Source organism: Aspergillus mulundensis (genome assembly GCF_003369625.1).
Source record: "Aspergillus mulundensis strain DSM 5745 chromosome Unknown scaffold_4, whole genome shotgun sequence".
In the NCBI taxonomy this organism is placed as follows: domain Eukaryota; kingdom Fungi; phylum Ascomycota; class Eurotiomycetes; order Eurotiales; family Aspergillaceae; genus Aspergillus; species Aspergillus mulundensis.
In genome coordinates this window covers 2,071,161-2,087,480 of record NW_020797892.1, presented here as the reverse complement: position 1 = coordinate 2,087,480, position 16,320 = coordinate 2,071,161, and the positions used below count along the sequence as shown (strand labels likewise).

Below are 16,320 nucleotides of genomic sequence, written 5' to 3'. Positions count from 1 at the left end.
AATATTAATTTATATTATATATAATATATAAAATTACCTGCAATTTATATTTATAATATTTATTATATAATTTTTAAAATATATTATAACCTTAGTAATATAAATAATCTTAGTAATAGGTTTAACAAGTGGCAATAAATTAACTTAAATATAAACTTTATTTATAAATACATAACCTAATAAACCTATATTTACTATTACTAAACTATATTTACCTAGTAATTTATAGCAATAATTATGTATATTTATTATAAATAAAATATAACCACTTTACACTATGTATTTACTTTGTTAATATAACTTAAAAATTAATATATATTTTTATTTTACTTTAATAAAGTATATATTGCAAAGCGCTTTATGTAACTAAAGTTAATATGCTGGATCCAACCTGGCGCAACTATATTCTCAAACCAGCCAACGGCGGGATGGAACACCTGCACCAACCTCAACAGCCAGCAATAAGGCCCTCGTCGATGGCTGATACAATGTCAGATGAGGACTTCGAGGCCCTCAAAGCCGCAATCGACGACGCTGATGAATGGAGGGTCCGCTATCTACTCAAATCTATCTGCGGGGATATTCCTGAAGCCCGCAAGAGAGCCGGTTGGAGTTTGCTCGTCGACAGCAGGAAGAAGCGCGAAATTGGCATGTCCGATATCGATACAGATGCATCGTCGCTGACCTCTGATGCCACTACGGAACCTGAAGTCTCTGAATCTGAAGTCGAATCTGAGCCGGTTGCGTCTGAAGAGGACGCGGACTCAGATAACAACTCCGAGGAAAGCTCCCCGGCCGTTCGCGATGACGCTTCTGAATGTTCCGAATGTTGCCTGCAAACCCGTCTGGTACCGCAGCGAGGATTGCCTCGAATTATCGGAAAGGTAGTGCCTGCAGCGCCAGCCCGATCTCGCGAGATGCAGCTGATGCTTTCAGTCGCCGCTGCACGCGTCGCTTCACGCGCCGCTCCTCGACCTGTGTCGATACCTGCGCAAGCGCCCGCCGGGCTTCAGCCATACACGCAGACACCAGAACCAGCACCAGAGAAAGCACCAGAGCCGGAGCCAAAGCCAGAGCCAGAGCCAGCGCAAAAGCCTCTCAAGAGGAAAATCGCTCGCTATGCATATTGCATGAATTGCAAGGATGAGTTCGACGTCACGGAGAACAAGAGCTATGCGTGCAAGTACCACCCTGGTAGGTCTAAGCCATCCAATCTCCCTGTTGGCTCAATCGGAGTGCTGAGGTTGATTCTAGACGACGAGCCCGAGCCCACGGGTGACGAGATCTGGGTCGACAATGATTTCGGCGTCGATGACACGGACGAGTGGGTTCTGGGGTATGAAGAGTGCTGGGAGTTTACATGCTGTGGAGAGACGCTGGAGAGTAACCCTGACGGGTGCGAGACCGGGTGGCATGTTGAGGGGCGGCCTGAGCGGAAGGCCAAGAGGGTGAGGACGTGGGATTACCAGCCTAGTATATGATCAGAGAATGCTGCATGGCTAGCTTCAATGGGCTAATAGCATCAAGCTATCCATCTAATCATTCAAATATATGGTCCAAGCTATGGCAAGGCGAGCGTGGCATGCCAGCACAACCAGATCAGACGGTCGGTCTATCGCCTAGAATCACGAAACTGCCCAGCAAATCTAAGCCACAGTAGAATGACCGTGCGCAATAGAGCACCTTATCAATCTCCCAATCATGTTATCAGTTAATCTAGTAAGGTGATTCCCGCGGAACCAAGTAAGTCCACGGATCAGAATCCCTGCCCTAGCGCAGTCGTATGTTTGGCGTATACGCCGTGCCTACCTAGGTATGGCATCACTCCATCTAATATAACTACCGTTTATCCCACCAGAGTTCTTCTCCCCAGTACCGGTATACACCATCAAAATGAGCACGACCAAACCATCCCAATTCCAACTCCACCCCATAACCGACTCCGACTTCCCAGCCCTAACCACCGCACTATGGGAATCGTTCGAGAACCCACGACAAGGCCTCCTCCGCCTCTTCATGCCAATACTCAACAACGACCGTGAAGCAAGTCTACAGGCGTGCATCACGGCCCAGCGAGAAGAATACCACCATCACCAACCGCACTGCACCTGGATCAAGATCGTCGACACGCAATCCGAAAACCGCATCGCAGCCGCTGCGAAATGGTACTTCTACGACGACAATCCGTATGACGAGCACGGGGAGGTCCTGGTTGCAGATTGGTACCCCGAGGGTGTGTCGCGGGAATTCGCGACGCAGGCTGTGAGGATATTCGAGAGGCCGAGGGAGGAGATGGCGCGGAGGGGGCATGCTTGTACGCCTCCCATTCTCCAAAGCCCACTTCCTTACCCGACAATTAGCACTGAACCCGTCTCTAATTGTTTGATAGTTCTGCACATTGCATTCACACTCCCCTCATACCGGCACCGCGGCCTCGGCCGGATGTTCATGGACTGGGGCATTCGGATCGCGGACGAGCGCGGGCTCGAGGCGTGGCTTGACGCTTCGGAATTCGGGGTCCCGCTGTATGAGAAGTTTGGGTTTCGGCGTGTCCTTGTGAATAAGGTACGTCCTGTTCCGGAGAGGGAGTTAACGGATAGAGAGAAGGCGGAGTGGGAGGAGTGCGAGAGGGTTATGCTGCCGATTGAGTATACGGTTATGTGGAGGCCGAGGAGGGGGGATCATCCGTATGAAGAGAGGAAGATGGTTTTGCCGTGGGAGGAGGGGAAGAGGGATGGTTGGTGTAGGGTTAATTGAGGATGATATGTGGTTGGACTGGATGGATGGAAGGATTTTCTTCTGGGAAGCTGTTATGTACGATATGTCACTTTTACCAGGCACCTTAATATAATGGAGACACATCTAGAACCAGATCCCGAGGTCGGGATAAAACCATGCTAGCCATGGCTTGGTCTGACACCCACACTCGTCTCGATAATCGGCCCGGTATAGACATGGCGCGCACGAACGAAATAGTACAGCACACTCAGCAGAATCACGCTGACCGTGCCCACAACACTAAAGTTCATCGTCTCCAGAGTGACAGAGCTATAAGTCGGCCAGAAGCTGAAGAACACAGCGATGAGCGCGTAGATGATGGCGAATATGTTAATCAAAACGCCCCAGATGCCTGGGACATGGAAAGGGCCCCAGACGAGTTTCGCGCCGATGGTATTGACCGGTTCTTCGGCGACAGAGTCCACATCAGAGGCTAATAGCGACACGGCGGGAACGGATATCTCGTTCGTCAATCGCCTCCACAAGAGTAGACCCGCGACGAGAATGTACGACAGATATAGACCGGAGATAGACATAGCGCAGAGGTCGTTGAACGCAACGGCCGAACCAATTGGTATCAGCGCGAGCAGCACCGACACGACCGTCGTCAGCAGAACAGACCATATCGGGATCGCGGTCGAGGTAGACACCCGACTCCAGACCCTCCAACCGGGCACACCTCGATCGCGCGAGAAGGACCAGAATTGACGCGATGTCGCGGCCATCATGCCGGTCGAGGAGCAGATGCAGACGGTGATGATGATGGAGGTCATGGCTGCTGCGCCTGCGACCGAGCTCGTCCCGTGCAGGAAGATCTCCATGAACGGGTATCCGGTTGGAGAGGCAAGCGCTGCATCGAGGTCCCCGAGGCTGAAGAGGACGGCGAGGAGCATGCCGAAGCCGAGGGAGCCATTGATTAGGACGCTGAGGAGGATGGAGCGGGGGACGACGACGGTCGCGTTTTCGATTTCCTCGGACATCTAGCACCAGAATCAGTAAACTTGTCTTCTCACCTCCGCATGGTGGAGGGGGCTAAGACGTACATGGACAGCAGCATCACCACCCGCAAACGCAAAAACACACCCGATTAGCCCGACGAAGAACGACAGCCCGTCCGACGACCAGCCGCCTTGGTTGACGAACTGGGCAAACACATCTGCAGTCGAGCTCTTCTCAGCCAGCGAAACGAGTGGAATCAAGACGGCGAAGAAACCGAGGAGATGGACGGCGAGCATTAGCGTCTCGAATCTGGGGAGCACACCCCGCCCGACGACGTTGATTGCCAGCGCGAAAGCGACAACGGCCCAGTAGTAGAATGTCGGATGCCAGGAGGCCGGGATGTAATCCGGATGCGTGAGGATGGCGACGCCTTGGATCATCGTGCCGGTGAGATAGCAGGCCGTCGCGAAGGTTGCCTGCCAGCCGATGACGGTGAGCCAGCCTAGATCTATTAGTACTGGTGAATATGAGATCGCGAGGAGGAGCACCAGATATGTAACTCAGGAACTTGACGCTCGAGCGAGGAGCCAACATGGAGACCCAATGGTACTGGCCCCCGGAAGTTGGAGCCCTGGGAATGACAACCGGATTAGCTGGCTTACGTGGTTAGGGATCGGTGAACTGACATGGAAGCCAACTCGGACAGAACCACAAAGACACAAGCGGTGCCTATCCAGACGAAGATGAAGCCGTAGACTGCGCCCGCGGGACCGCCACTATGAACTCTAGATTAATGTCGTCTGCCGATGAAGGAGCAGAAGGGAATCGTACTTGGTCAAGGGCTGAAGAAACAAACTATGCCAATAGTTAACTTTGTTCTATGGGTCAGAGAGACCGATCACAATACCAAGTGAGCCCTTCCCAAGTGACGAGAATCGTACAACTAAATCCAAGCATCGACAGCAGTCCAAAGTTGCGCTGGAATCACCCCGTTATCAACAATCTACCAGGTAGATCGTCCACGATCTTTACCGACTCACGCGAAGAACCGGCTTCTTGCCCAACCGCGCCAGATGAACATCATCTCTTTTCTTTTCGCTTCTGGAACCCGAGAGTCCTGCAACATGAGGCTCGCTGTAAACCGGCGGGGTTTTCTTCTCCGCTGCTATCGACATGATTGAAATGCAGTGTAGCAAGAGCGGGTCGATCCCGAGAGGCAAAGAGAGGAATTCGGCAGAACGAGGACTTTAAACGGGAAGAGTTGAGAGCCAATCCCTGTCGCCTCAGAGATAAGGTAGAGGAATATAGCTAACCCGTTGGATGGCGGGGTGGTGTTGGCGTGCGGTCCCCTTATTCTTGTTAGGGCTAGCTCGGGGCTTCTGGGACAGGGGACCCTGGGACAACGTAGCAACGCGTGGTTCTAGTCCGTTCTTCTGCGGAGAAATACTGGCCGCGGCTTTGGAATCACTTGGATTCTGCAGGTCCTCAAGACACTTATCCTTGGCTGCCATCGATCGTATGATGCGCATGTACTTCACTCCAAGTGCCCAGAAAATCAAGGTGATAGGTCGGTCTGAGCCGCACCGGCGACAAAAGTCGAACATCTCACTCGGCTGGATGGATCGATACTAATCCTCATAGATTAATTAGTTAGCGTTGAATGCCCTAGCCGACCACCATATTCCTTTGGTTGTTCGGAGGACGAGTATGGGAGCCAGACTGGCCCGCTCGGAGAAACACCTACCATACCATAGGCATGCTTCTGTCGTAGCTGTGATTCGGATAAGCGTTTGTGTGGCGGCTTGTATAGAAGTCAATTTGGGCCGGAATGATCTAGCATGGATTAATTCTCGAGACTTTGCCTCAGGCTGAAACGGGAGTGCGGATGGAAGGGGAATATGCCCGCCTTGAGGCAAGGGAGGATTCCCTCAAGAGGCTTTGCATGATAGATGAAACGTGTCATGTGCTTGGCCTGTAGGTTTGTATTGTACTGCAACTGAAGAAACTGGAGTTCGGAGAGAAGCTTTCGTCGTCTATTGTCGGGGACCTCGGAATTATGCAGCAAGAGCTCCTTCCTTGGTCCTCAGATGCTTAAGATCCACCTTATTCTGCGTAAGCATTGTAATATATTTATGATGTTAGCACAAGCGTGTTTGTTTTTTTGAATAATGGGTGATCATTTTGGCGCAGGTACGTACCACCCGCAGGATCAAGTTTTATCTAGGTGTTTAATAGGGTGATCAATAAACCCGGCTTCGAGAGAAATTAGACAAAATCTGCAATGTTTCTTCGGCCTCTGTAATTCCCCCTTGACGTCCCGTGGATTTTAAGGTTCCGGGGGGTGACTGACGCCGATGGGATGGGTCTCCTTATACGCGGACATAGACCACTTGCATGCCCGACGGTTGAGTTTTGGACGTTGGTACGACTGTAAAGTCCAATAGTGTAACGGCTGGAAGAGAGGGACCACCCAAATTGGCCTGTGTCGGGGTATAGAAATGTGGTTGTCAATATGTGGGTAACAGTGTCATCCGTTTTGCTATCTCCGTGCGAGACCACAGACGAATGCAATTCGACACCTGGGTAAGCGTCTCAGTCCTCTAACAGGTTCAACGGACCCCTCCCTACTTGACAGCCCTCAGGCAAGGGCTAAGCCTCCTTACTCGCATACCGTAGTACAATCGTAGCACAATGTCGGGATCCAATTCTGAGTTCTGACAGCAACGACCTCGCCACTACACATGTTAGATATAACCACTCCTTACCATCCCCAAGGTTCGTTAGAGAGTATCGAAATCCTTACTGCCATGTTCAAGTCCTTAACCGCTCATGTTTGTGTCTGTCCAACTCTAACACGGCTGTGAGCGCCGTCCTTGGTCCACGAATCGTGAAAAGGCTTCGCCAAAAATCTGCAAAGAACTTCCCCGTCTTATCTCTCACCTTCGCCATTTGGCGATCCGACGACTGCGGCGCAGTTACCATTTGCAAACCCTCGGTGCATGTCACCTCCAGACCAGCACCATGCGCCTCATCTCGAGCCTGACCACACTGAGCCTCATCTCCCGTGGCGTAATCCTCATCTCCTCAATCATAACAATCGGCATCAACGCAAAGCTCCTCACAAACACAACATGGGCCAACGACCTGCTCATCTACACCATTGTTATCTCATCGCTCAGCGTCCTTGCGTGCCTTGTCCCACCCCGTCCGAACTTTCTGTACGATGCGTTCTGGGCCCTGGCGACTGCGCTGTGTCCGGGTTTTGCACTCTCCATTCAGTTTACCGACTCGCCCTGCTATGGATTTCGACCGGCTGACCAGAGTAAAGTGAGTTGCGCTACGTATAAAGCCGGGACGGCGTTTGTGTTTTTGATGGCGTTGGGGTGGGGGTGTAGTGCGTTTTTGGTACGTTCTTGTTCCTCCCAAATGTGCCATTGTTTCTTTACTGAAGATTTCGCAGGGCCTACTTCAGATCATGGGCGTTGTCTTCAACGTAGGAAAGAATGCTAGACAGTCCGTGGCCGTCGAGTCGAATCAAGAACCCATGCAAGTTCCGCCGAAGGGCGAGGGAGAAGTTCGTAAGAAGAATGAAAGCGCAGTACAGCCGGTAGAGAAGCAAAAGCAGGTGAGCGAGAAGAAGCAGAGATCAAAAATAAAGTTCGTCCTTCATTCCCATCCAAAACCTTCGACTCAAGTGCACTGGATTGCTTACACGCTCCCGGAAGAGGTTTCGGAAACGACCACATCGCGCGGTACTTTATCTGTTACGGCATTTTGGTCGTCGTTCTGCTTGCCATATTGCTTCCTGTCATGTAGGTGGAACCCGAAACCCTGCGTGTCCAGTTAAGCATAAAGCATCCGGTACTAATGCTCGACCAGTATCATCTACGCCATCCCAGCATTCGCAACCTACCTCCTCAACAAGATCCCAGTCCCACCTTTACAGCTCTCCCTGATGGCTCCCACAAACAACAGCATCCAATTCTCCGCATTCACCGAGATCAGAGTCCCCGAAGGCCTGAAAATCCAACTCGACTCGACGCACGTAGAGGTTTTTCGTCCTCGGCCCGACACTGACGACCAGGTCCCACCTGCACTTGCACGAGTTGAGCTTCCAAAGCAGAGGTTCAAAGGCAAGCAAAGAGTGACTTTCACGAACCAGACAATGCAGCTCGGAGACGTAGATGAGTTCGCGAGGTTAATCGAGGACGCCGCCTACAATCCGATGATGAGAGTTGCGATGCGTGCAAAGACCAAAGCTCGCATGGCCGGGTTGAAAAGCAGCCTTGATATCGTGAAGGAGGTGGCATTCCCTGGTATGTATGGCCTGCGCAATGCAAGAGTCGAACAACGGCAGTACTGATGAGAGCATCACACAGGCTTCAACAACTTCCAAGCTCTCCAGGTCCGCAATTTCAGCATCGGAGAACGCGACGAGCAGGGGAATAACATCTACGTCGAGCTCGTCATTGCCAATCCCACCCCGGCGAGCATGACACTGGTACGTTTTCCTATGCCTATACACAGGCTGTGTTCAGCCTAGAACGCGTTACCTAGACTAACAGTAAACCAGGGCGACGTAACCCTCTCCATCCTCGCCGCAAACAACATCATCGGCTCCGCAACAACGAGCATCAACAACCTCACGCCTGGAAGCAACAGCCTGCGCATCCGCGCCGCTCTCAACGGCACCGCGCTGGAGCGTGACATTGGCGATATCGTCAAGGAGCAGATACCGTACTTGCGAGAGGGGAATATCAAGCTTACTGCGTCTGGGCAGTCGGTCGTCTATGAGGATCAGCATCTGGAGTACTGGGAGAGAGCGTTCCAGGCTATTAGGATTAGCGTCACGAAGCCGGTGTGGGAACTTGTGGAGATGGCGCTTAGTAGCCTTAACGGTAACGAGGAGGATGGAGGCCGTGGGCTTGAGATCCCGGGGGTTGGGCAGGGTGGTAGAAGGGCTGTTGAGGGGTTGGTGGACAGGATTCTGGGTGACGCGAGCAATGTACGTGAGGATCAGGAGGATGGCTTTGCAGAGGAGCTAGGGGTGAAGGTGCTTGGATTGCTGGGTGCTTTGGGTATTGTGTAACTTCAGATCAGAGATATACTACAGGGAACGGACACAGTCAGAGCCGGAGGTCATAAGAAAGCACAGTCCCTGTCCAGCTCAGCTTCAAGCAGCACGGGGAAAAGATGGCAAGGGCAAGAGGCAAAACACCGCACCATGTAGACTCCGAGAAGGGTCATTCAATTACTCGAAGCCGGGGGGGTTTCTAATTATCTAGATAATGAGTTTGGCAATCCCTTTGCTCTACAGACCATGACGGTCCTTATTGTACTGTTGTCCATACACTGGTTCTTTTCTATATCTACTGTAGTTTACAACCGATTCAAGAGATTCTTTCCTGTGAACTTAACTGTAATAGAACTTGTTTCATTGCTGGTGTTTTACGTCGTTTTTCTGGAAGGGGTTTTTGTTTAGCAGATAACGAACATAACGTGGGTGCAGAAAAGATAGACAGGTAATCGTTTTATCCAACAGGCTGCGGAATTACAACCTGGAGAAATGGGGGGAAGCAGTGTAAACCAATGAATAAGAACTCAAGAATAGCGTTCCCTAAGCAGAAAGACAATATTAATTACCACGCAGTTATCCCCTGGGGACCATAGGTCGGGTAGTTCTTCACACCATAGGCATGTTTGATCACGACAGCAGCAGCAATATACTCAAAGCTCAGCTATCGCCATCTACGCACAGTATCTGAATGGATTATGAGGTATGAGATACACAATGATGTTGTGTAGTTAGTTACGCCATGCTTGGTCGAGATTCTCCAGCAACTGGCTCAGATTGTCCAGCCTCATCAACATCCTTCCAATTGTGATCGTCTTATCCATATGTCTGTAATCTCCACCATGATCTCACGACGATTGCAGTGATGGATTGCTCTAGGTATAGGTAGGGAAAGCTATTCAATCGAGCCAGCATAATAACCAACCTCCGAGAGCAAGGTGAGCAGGAGCTGTCTATACTGAAAGAGACTCAACCCTCGTTCCTGGAATTGATATAGATTCCCCCGTATCAGCGCGGCAATCGAGCCAGAAAGGGATGTTGCGGGAAAGGGCCTGTCACAGCGATCGACGCTGTAGCTCGACAAAAAATCAGATCACGGCCTCTATCCCTTATTCACGATAGTAATAATTATTGATGCCCTGGATGAGTGCGACAGTCGCCAGGAACTTAAAGAGACCCTTCCTCTCCTTGACTAGTTGGAAAACTCGAATATTGTCAGTACAAGTGTGGCATTTCCTTACAAGGAGACCCGAGATTATATATGCGCTACACTGCCTAAAAGAAACCTCGAATCTAAAGGTCTACCTATTATAGTGCACAGAGGATTCTAAAGCATCGGTCCGAATGTAAGCTTCTTCGCATTTTATGCCCCAATTACTGGATTATATCATCATATCTCATGCTCATATCACCAATGCCAGGTATGTTCCGTGCCGCTACCTTGGAAAGATGACTGAATACCGACGGAATCAATTGAAATACCAAGCACCAAACCCAGTGGCCGGCACACGGTGACTTCTGCGTCCTGCCGAGGATAGCTGGCCTGAAATACCTATATCGTCCGGGTCCGCTGGGTCCGAAAGCACCTTACGTATTCAGATTCTACCAGCCTTGTTCATTGGCTCCGATATATGGGGACAGAGGCGTGATGGAGGGTCATGGCCCGCGTACGTAGGGTTGTACATACTTGCATTCCATACACCGCGGGGCTCCCGAGGTCAGAGCACCGATGCCCCATTTCTGATCCATGTGCCAGGGAATTACGCCAGTCATTCGTTATCACAGTTCTGACCTCCTCGAGCAGGCACTAGCCCTATTCGGTATTAATGATCAGAAGGGCTCGCCACAACTACCCTGACTGAAGCTAGCATTTGAAAGTGCCGCCAGGGCTTAGATGAAGAACCTCGCTGCCTGATTGAGTGGATCCAGCAAACTCCGACTCAGCCACTGCGATCTGTATGGATGCCACGGTCTGAAGGGTCCGAGGGTGGGCGGATGCTTAAATATAAGCTTATCCTGACTTCGCGGGTGTGGTAGCAAGTTCCGACTGATGTCCGATGATGGTTATACTAACTTGAAGATGTTCACGGCGCTTTGAGGTCGCGGAATATATAGACATGTATGGAATGGTCACGTGGCCATCCAACTCTGAGTATACCTAACGGGAGAAACCAGGATAGTAGACCGAGATAAATGCGAGAGACTAGAGTGAGAACGAAAGTACCTTTTGCCTTTGACAGCAGTCGCCAAGGTCCCAGATTTCTCGGGGATCGCTTTGCGCGGGAACCGTATATGCAGCGATACCGTTTAGGATATGGGGACGGAATGACATTTCCCGTCTGCAGGTTGATAATCTAAATTTTATGCTAGAAAGTGAAGCCTTGAAGCCAAGGATATCGGCCTTCGCAGCGAGGCGGGATGCGCCGCCAGCTGTGCATCCCGTCCTGCATCACGCCATGCTGCAAAAAGTATAAACGAGAAGAAGCACATATAACAATGAGCAAAGAGTTGGAGCAGAGACAGGGGGTAAATATCCAGAAGACGAAAACTCCGCTGAAAGGATGGGAAATGCTTCAAGCAAACGATATCGGTGGAATCGGAGCTTGCGATCGGCTGCCGAGGTGGAGAGACCCAGCTAGGGCCCAGGGTCTCATGACGCTGCGGATTCTGCACTCGGCATTGCCAGACTCCGTATGCTTAACGGCTGCCAATGTTCTTTACTCCCGGAGACTCGGCCAATCTCACATCCATGGATATTGGTGACAAAGCCCAAGGATCATGCGCCACAATGGAAGAAAAAGCCCATCAGTTCAATACTCCGGAGTCATACGGAAATACGGCAAGCAGAAGCAGCGGAGGGCTGCAGGGAATCGGGACGAGGCGGCAAGCAGCGGAGCCAGCTTCCTGATCAGGGCCTTGCAGCAGATTAATAATTGGCCGGCCGTACCAGAAATCCTCTGAAGAAAAGCTGGATGTCTCCGAGTGATCCCTATAGGGCAAGGCTGAAGAGAGCCGGCCAATCAGAAGACGCCGTCCAGTGACTGCTGATCAAGCATTGAATGGTGGGTCTGGAAATATGGGAGCTCTATACTTAACGGCAACGATTGAATGCCATTGATGACCACTCAAAGCAGGAGATGGGAGTATGGACCGGATGTAGAGCTGTAGGGTCATCGGTCGCATGCAAAGAAGAAGGCAGGGACGCTGTACAGCTGGAGGACAGTCATTGACTCATCATTGGAACACTGCAGGCAGGGCTGGATGCGCCTTCCGACAGTTCCGGCGCCATCGATCTGGTCCCATTTGCGCCCACTCATGCCACCCTGCTACTGCTAGAACGGCAGCTCAGACGGCTCATCCGTATATCTCGGCCCGTGCGGTTCGAGATGGATGAGAAAAAAAAGGAAAAAGCCGCTCGCTAAGCCGACCTATAAATCGGTCCTGCCCGACGGCCACCGGCCACCCTACCTGCTCCGGGCTGTTTCCATCGCGTGAATGCCAACCTTACCATCCCTACCTTCAGCTAGATCTTTACCAGCTCCCGCTCTTCCCCGACTCCAGCCATGACAACCCTCGCATCGCACCGGTCCGGCCGCAGCTCCGAGAGCTCCGTCGACGTCGTCGCCGCCGAGAAAGAAAAGCTCGCATCCGTGCAACTGTCGCAAGCGAACCTCGACGCCCTCCCGGACCTGCGCAACGCCGCCTCCCCCAAGCGATGGAGGACCTTCTGGAAGTCCTTCCGCTACCTGCAGCACCTGACCCCGAAACAGGTCGACGACTTCATGGCCTCCTACGTCATCTATAACCTGGACTGGTCGGACGAGAAGCACATGGTCGAGGTGCTGGGCGCCGACTACCAAAGCAAAGTCGGCGACTGCCTGCAGGCGTACTACGGCGTGCTCAACCACCTCTGCGCCCTCGGCGACGTCGAGAAGATGTACATCCCCCCGTTCATGAGCGCCAAGGCGACCGTCCGCGAGAACCAGCTGCTGTACGAGGAGTCGGTCGCGCAGGACATCGGGCTGAAGAGAGGCGATAGGGTGTTGGATCTTGGGTGTGGACGGGGCCGGGTCGCGGCGCATATGGCGCAGTACTCTGGGGCGCGGGTCACAGGGCTCAATATCGATCCGAACCAGATCGCGCAGGCGAAGGCGTTCAATGCGCAGATGGGGTTCGAGTCGAATTCGTTTGTCGTCCAGGATTTCAACAGCTTGCCTCTTCCCTTTGCCGATGATAGCTTCGACGCGTTCTACCAGATCCAGGCGCTGAGTCTCTGCAAGGACCTCCCTGCGCTCTTCCGCGAGATTCACCGTGTCGTCAAGCCCGGTGCGAGGATCTCGCTCCTCGACTGGGTCAGTTTGCCTGATTATGACCCCTCGAATGCCGAGCATGCCGAGCTCATGCGCCGGGTCAAGCCGCTTATTGGCGCTGTCGGCACGCCGACGCCGGAGAGTCTGGAGGCTGCGCTGGCGGAGGCGGGCTTCACGGTGCTGCGATCGGATAACGCGAGTGTGGGCGATTTGCAGGCGCCGTTGATCGACAAGGTCGACCTGTACTTCCGGTCGATGCGCCAGGTCATCCTCGGTCTGGTCAAGCCACATGTGCTTCCGCGACACTTCAAGACATTGATCAACCGGCTGTGCTTGGACGGGCAGGCGTTTGTCAAGATGGACAAGATGCGGCTGGTGACGACGAGCTACCGCATTATTGCACAGAAGCAGTAGCTGGCCAGTCAGCTAATCTCCGTTCATATCGCGCATCTCACCTTCGGCGTTTTGGAAATGTTTATTCTTTGCATATCGTTGGCTCATCGGAGTTGGATCATTGTTTTGGATGTTTATTGCTAGGATACCCGGTTGCAGTGGGCTGTCCAGTTCTGTTCATAGAGCCTTATAGACTAATTAATTGGTGTTTCAACGGAGAAGATGGAAGATCGAGGCCATGGAAGCAAGCATCGCTTATCTGGCTAAGAGCAGCTAAGAAATCTTGCCACGAGGCAGTCCTTTTATGCGTTAGTGGTGCTCCACCGTCTGGGCCAGCGGCAGCCATCCATTCACCCACGTTGCCCCAACCCCGGCCCTAACCAGTCACCTTGTCTCGACTCTTGACTTAGCATCAGTTCCATATTATTCCCCTTTGCCTTTTTAACCCTCGTTCTCAATGGCATGGCCTTTTCTTGCTAGCGCTCAGCTGCTAGCTACTCATGCACCGTCAGCTGTTGAGCTTACTCCCAGAGATGAGGCTACTTAGGCACCGAATGCAACCCTCATGCTTTCCATCTGTGCCTCCAGCCATTAGCACTACTGTCACTTTCATTGACATGTCAGTCTCCTCGCCGATCAAGCAGTGATCCGCCGATCAGCGCTTTCGAGTCTTCGACGGACTTCCACCCACCTGCCTCTTCAGACCATCGCACCTCGAGGTCTCTTTACTGGCCTTCGCTTGCATCATGAACCCATTCCCTCACTCCCACGAGCACTCACCAGACTGGCCCTTCCCCGTCACAGCCGCAGGCAGACGAACAAGCACCGCAACAACAATCTCCTCCACACCCTCAACCTCAACATCAACCCGCTCCTCCGTCTCCGCATCGCTGAGCTTCGCCTCCGAACCACCGTTCTCGCCCTCCCTTACACCCTCAACCTATCCGTCCCCCTCAGCTTCAATCGCGCCTCCAGCAGGCGTCTCTCCCGCCTCCCGACCGCGCGACCGCGAGGGGTCACTTAATGATGAGGTCGCGAGGTTACCTCTTAACCCGGCGGTTACAGTGTACGCCCACTCCTTCCTGCCAAATAGCTGCATGGGAATGGCTGGATTATTAATGTGATGCATGCAGCTCCTTCGTCCGCAGCGCCCGCCTCTTCAAACTCCGCTACACAACCATCACCATCCGCAAGGACTTCACGGGCGCCCTGAAGTGCCTGGAGCTGGGCGGCGCCGTCGGGCAGCAGACGGCGTTCTTGCATAGTTGTGCGACCCCTCTTTATCCTCCCCGTCCCATTGCGGCCATGCCCTGCCAACAAAGAAACCTACCACAGTGCTAATCTAGACGACCAGTCAACACAACCCGCCTTCCCGTCCCACACCTCGAGCACCCGAAGACGTCTTCGGAGCCTTTATCCCCCGCTTCCCTACGCGTCTCCTTCCTCGACGAGCAGACCGTCCAAACCGGCGCGACGGTCTTCGCGACGCAGCTCTCCTACACATTCGAAGACTGGACAGACTGCGTGCACTTCCAGGAGCTGATACTGGCGTCAAGAATCGTTTTCATAGCGGGGATCGCGGAGGCGAAGAGCAAGGGGCGCGGGGAGGAGTGTATCTCGCAGAATCTGAGGATCCTGAGGCAGGATGCCACGGGGAAGCTGGTGATCCTGTTCTTTGCGAATTCGCTAAGGAGGGGCGGGAAGAGATATGTTTCTATTCCGGGTGCGTTTGCCTACTTTGCGAAGGTTGATGGATGGATTGCTGGGTGAGTGCTAACTGGGCCATAGTGAACTGCATCGACAGCGTCACGCCGGGCAAGAACTCGAGGCGGCCGGTGGTGCTACAATTACAGCCGAACTTCGATCATTTGGCGCAGATGAAAACGTTGAGTATTTTGTTTTTGGATGCGGATGGTATGTTCTCTCGTTTTTTCTCGCTATACCAACCGATTGAACCGAGGCTTACTGACGGATTAGACCAAAAAGCATTCTGCGAGTTCCTGGCAGCAAATAACCGGTGACTCAGTTTCAGTTTTATTTCCTCGCGTTTCCAGTTTCCGTTCATTTATTTAGATTAGCATTGAGATACCAGGGTGTTCAGCGGGTTTTTTTCGGCATAGTAGCCCGTTCAGGTTCAGGGCCGGCCATCCATCTTATTATTTGGCCATGTACATATCTAATTTGATCAACTAATAATGGCGTGCTGGTCATAGCACCAAGGTTTTTCTGGCGTCCTCGTAAGCACTATCAAGTCCAGTTCCCTCTCCACCTGCAACAACGGAACGGAATCGCGGAATCGCTACGAGCCACGTGTGTATGCAGCCCCCAAAGTCAATCGCAGTTCGGTTGCTCAGAGGCCGGGCTTTACCCGGGCTCTCCCTCTTACTCGCAGTGAGTCGTGACAGTGAGGACAGTCAGCTTGCCACTTGCCACGCAGTGCTGGGAGAGCAAGGGAACCTAACAATTCGATTTCGCAATAATAGCACCCCACGACAATTAGCATTATCTAACACAATCCCGTCCGAATTGTCTTCGTTCATCCAATGATAGACGTCGATTGGCAGAACTGACACACACGAGGTTAGCAAGCCGGCGTCTCTCAGGGCTCAGCCGGGGCACGTGGGGCATGAATTGGTTCCTGGGGCTTGGGGCTGGGGCTGGAGCCATCTCCACTGCCGGGACCGGGAGCTAACGTAGGCTGGAGTTTTGCTTATTGGGGGCTTTCAAGTCAAGTCTTTCATTATTGCCCATCCTTGCTATTTGAGTCTTGGGCTCTTTTCAACTTGGACGCTTAGTGGTGGAGGCTCGGAGCGAGGGGCGCATTCA

At 52.4% G+C, this 16,320-nt stretch overlaps 6 protein-coding genes across 6 annotated transcripts; 5 read left to right on the top strand and 1 right to left on the bottom strand.

The window, feature by feature from the left end:
• Window positions 1-488: 488 nt before the first annotated feature.
• On the top strand, window positions 489-1,481 carry DSM5745_05129 (uncharacterized protein; the record flags this gene model as incomplete). The annotated part of the gene is made up of 1 exon (XM_026747145.1): window positions 489-1,481. One exon carries the CDS (start codon window positions 489-491, stop codon window positions 1,479-1,481), a length of 993 nt encoding a protein of 330 aa, XP_026604625.1.
• Window positions 1,482-1,893: 412 nt separating this feature from the next.
• DSM5745_05128 (uncharacterized protein) lies at window positions 1,894-2,757 on the top strand (the record flags this gene model as incomplete). The annotated part of the gene is made up of 1 exon (XM_026747144.1): window positions 1,894-2,757. One exon carries the CDS (start codon window positions 1,894-1,896, stop codon window positions 2,755-2,757), a length of 864 nt encoding a protein of 287 aa, XP_026604624.1.
• A 140-nt stretch (window positions 2,758-2,897) lies between these two features.
• DSM5745_05127 (putative GABA permease) lies at window positions 2,898-4,892 on the bottom strand (the record flags this gene model as incomplete). The annotated part of the gene is made up of 7 exons (XM_026747143.1): window positions 2,898-3,758; window positions 3,822-4,219; window positions 4,266-4,348; window positions 4,404-4,493; window positions 4,549-4,572; window positions 4,625-4,695; window positions 4,758-4,892. 7 exons carry the CDS (start codon window positions 4,890-4,892, stop codon window positions 2,898-2,900), a joined length of 1,662 nt encoding a protein of 553 aa, XP_026604623.1.
• Window positions 4,893-6,738: 1,846 nt separating this feature from the next.
• On the top strand, window positions 6,739-8,806 carry DSM5745_05126 (uncharacterized protein; the record flags this gene model as incomplete). The annotated part of the gene is made up of 5 exons (XM_026747142.1): window positions 6,739-7,122; window positions 7,178-7,374; window positions 7,597-8,033; window positions 8,097-8,218; window positions 8,291-8,806. 5 exons carry the CDS (start codon window positions 6,739-6,741, stop codon window positions 8,804-8,806), a joined length of 1,656 nt encoding a protein of 551 aa, XP_026604622.1.
• A 3,548-nt stretch (window positions 8,807-12,354) lies between these two features.
• DSM5745_05125 (class I SAM-dependent methyltransferase) lies at window positions 12,355-13,515 on the top strand (the record flags this gene model as incomplete). Its single annotated transcript, XM_026747141.1, has 1 exon — window positions 12,355-13,515. One exon carries the CDS (start codon window positions 12,355-12,357, stop codon window positions 13,513-13,515), a length of 1,161 nt encoding a protein of 386 aa, XP_026604621.1.
• Window positions 13,516-14,240: 725 nt separating this feature from the next.
• Window positions 14,241-15,515, top strand: DSM5745_05124 (uncharacterized protein; the record flags this gene model as incomplete). The annotated part of the gene is made up of 5 exons (XM_026747140.1): window positions 14,241-14,560; window positions 14,628-14,761; window positions 14,849-15,217; window positions 15,283-15,408; window positions 15,472-15,515. 5 exons carry the CDS (start codon window positions 14,241-14,243, stop codon window positions 15,513-15,515), a joined length of 993 nt encoding a protein of 330 aa, XP_026604620.1.
• Between the last annotated feature and the right edge of the window lie 805 nt (window positions 15,516-16,320).